Source organism: Ascaphus truei, chromosome 15 (assembly GCF_040206685.1).
Source record: "Ascaphus truei isolate aAscTru1 chromosome 15, aAscTru1.hap1, whole genome shotgun sequence".
NCBI classification, from domain to species: domain Eukaryota; kingdom Metazoa; phylum Chordata; class Amphibia; order Anura; family Ascaphidae; genus Ascaphus; species Ascaphus truei.
In genome coordinates this window covers 37235589-37237925 of record NC_134497.1, presented here as the reverse complement: position 1 = coordinate 37237925, position 2337 = coordinate 37235589, and the positions used below count along the sequence as shown (strand labels likewise).

General features: G+C 42.5%; 1 protein-coding gene across 2 annotated transcripts in view; it reads left to right on the top strand.

Moving 5' to 3' along the window:
* Positions 1 to 2062, top strand: part of LOC142466828 (uncharacterized) — a 13177-nt gene extending 11115 nt beyond the window's left edge. For both annotated transcript variants that reach the window (XM_075572318.1, XM_075572317.1), the window contains one exon: positions 788 to 2062. In XM_075572318.1, coding sequence (XP_075428433.1) covers positions 895 to 1815 — 921 coding nt within the window. In that variant the 5' untranslated portion in view covers positions 788 to 894 and the 3' untranslated portion in view covers positions 1816 to 2062. The remainder of the gene's footprint in view (positions 1 to 787) is intronic.
* Positions 2063 to 2337: the final 275 nt, after the last annotated feature.

Genomic DNA, 2337 nt, shown 5'->3' with positions numbered 1-2337 from the left:
TGAAGTGTGCAGTGTGTGTCAGTGTGAGCAGTGTGTGTGCAGTGTGTGCAGTGAGCAATGAGCAGTGTGTGTGCAGTGTGAGCAATGAGCAGTGTGTGTGCAGTGTGAGCAATGAGCAGTGTGTGTGTAGTGTGCAGTGTGAGCAATGAATAGTGTGTGTGCAGTGTGCAGTGTGAGCAATGAGCAGTGAGTGTGCAGTGTGTGTCAGTGTGAGCAGTGTGTGTGCAGTGAGCAGAGTGTGTGCAGTGTGCAAAAAAAATTTAAATAATTTTTTTTTTTAAACGGAAGCCACGGGAAAACCGCGTTATAACCGAATCGCGGTATAACGAGGCGCGTTATAACGGGGTTTACCTGTATTAACAAAAAATATATATACACGTTTAAAACAATACATCAACAATATTAAAATACAATAATAACCCCACTTCATTACTTCAGTGACTAAGGATTTGAAGGATCTGAATTTTTTTTTTTTTAATTATACCTTCACAACTGAACCTATCGACTTACTATCTATCAAATTATTTCTGCCACTTTAATTGGTGTTTTGCAGCTAGTGAGATTTCCTTTTAAATCGTTAAATATTATGATCCACTTTGAATGTATGATCCACTACATCTATTCTCCCGGCCCTAATGCTGCACATGTTGTGCTAAACCCTTCATTTTTACAATGTACATCTACAGTTTACTTTCATTCTGAACTTTTTGTGATATCCCAACTTACCTCTCCTCCATGGCCTTTTGTAAGACAGTTTGTGTAACAGTGACTTTTTTGTCTCGTCTAGTACAAAGACAAGCACCAATAACCCACCCACGCCAACACTGCAAGGTTGCTTTTAGCAGCCAGGATTACCTCCTCAAACATCTGAAGTTCAAACACCCAAATGAGTATATGGAAAAGATGAGGACAGAACAATCTTGCAACATTCCACTAAATATGACAGAAAATGCATCTTTCAACCAGTCAAGGCAATTAATAAACAATGTAACTGCTTCTCATTCCAAAAGATATATATTAGCCGCTGCCACAGGAAAAGATCTTGGAGAAAGTGGGAAGAGTCTGACTTGGTTATCAGACCAGAACCTACAGAAGAGGACACAGAGCAGGGAGGGACTGCATGTATGTGGGGAATGTATGAAGGTGTTTAGTCGGTTATCCAACCTGAACATACACAAAAGGACACACACAGGGGAGAAACCACATGTATGTGGGGAATGTTGGAAGGGATTTAGTGACGTATCCAGCCTGAACACACACAAGAGAACACACACAGGGGAGAGACCGCATGTATGTGGGGAATGTGGGAAGGGATTTAGTGTGTCATCCAACCTGAACACACACAAGAGGACACACACAGGGGAGAGACCGCATGTATGTGGAGAATGTGGGAAGGGATTTAGCGAGTTATCCAGCCTGAACACACACGAGAGGACACACACAGGGGAGAGACCGCATGTATGTGGGGAATGTGGGAAGGGATTTAGTGAGTTATCCAGCCTGATCAGACACAAGAGGACACACACAGGGGAGAGACCGCATGTATGTGGGGAATGTGGGAAGGGATTTAGTAACGTATCCAGCCTGATCAGACACAAAAGGACACACACAGGGGAGAGACCCCATGTATGTGGGGAATGTGGAAAAGGATTTAGTCAGTTATCCAGCCTGAACACACACAGGAGGATACACACAGGGGAGAGACCGCATGTATGTGGGGAATGTGGGAAGGAATTTAGTGACTTATCCAGCCTGAGGAAACACAAAAGGACACACAAAGGTGTGTTACCTATCTCTAGAGCTAAGCATGATTAGGGATAACCAGCGACTGACGCTCACATATAAGTGCACACATGTATCTGTGTTACGCTAAATCACAATGAAAAGTGACTTTAGTTTATGGTGCATAAAACGAGCATTTTAAAAGGATAAAAAGGTTATAACTTATTAAATGCAGGTTATTTGTATGATTCTTATTGTAGTTTTATTTAGAGAAAAGTGTTGTTCTTAATGATTTATATTTCCATGCCGTTATTTCTAATAAAATGTGCGTTTCCCATTATGCTGAAGCTGTCTGTAGCCTCACTTAGCTGGGAATCGGAATAGTTTCGCCGTGACCAATTTGCTGTCGGCATTATGCCGCAGACAGACCTTCCGCCACAAGCCACTTCTAATGTAAGTTTTATTACTGTTTTGGGTATGGGGTTCATTTAAGGGGTATAGGGTAAGTGCTTGGGGTAGGGGGTTTTAGGTTAAGTGATTAGGATGTGTGGTTTTAGGGTAAGGGGTGTGACGGCCTTCATAATAAAGGTGAAGGGACTGTGGGGGGACACAGGA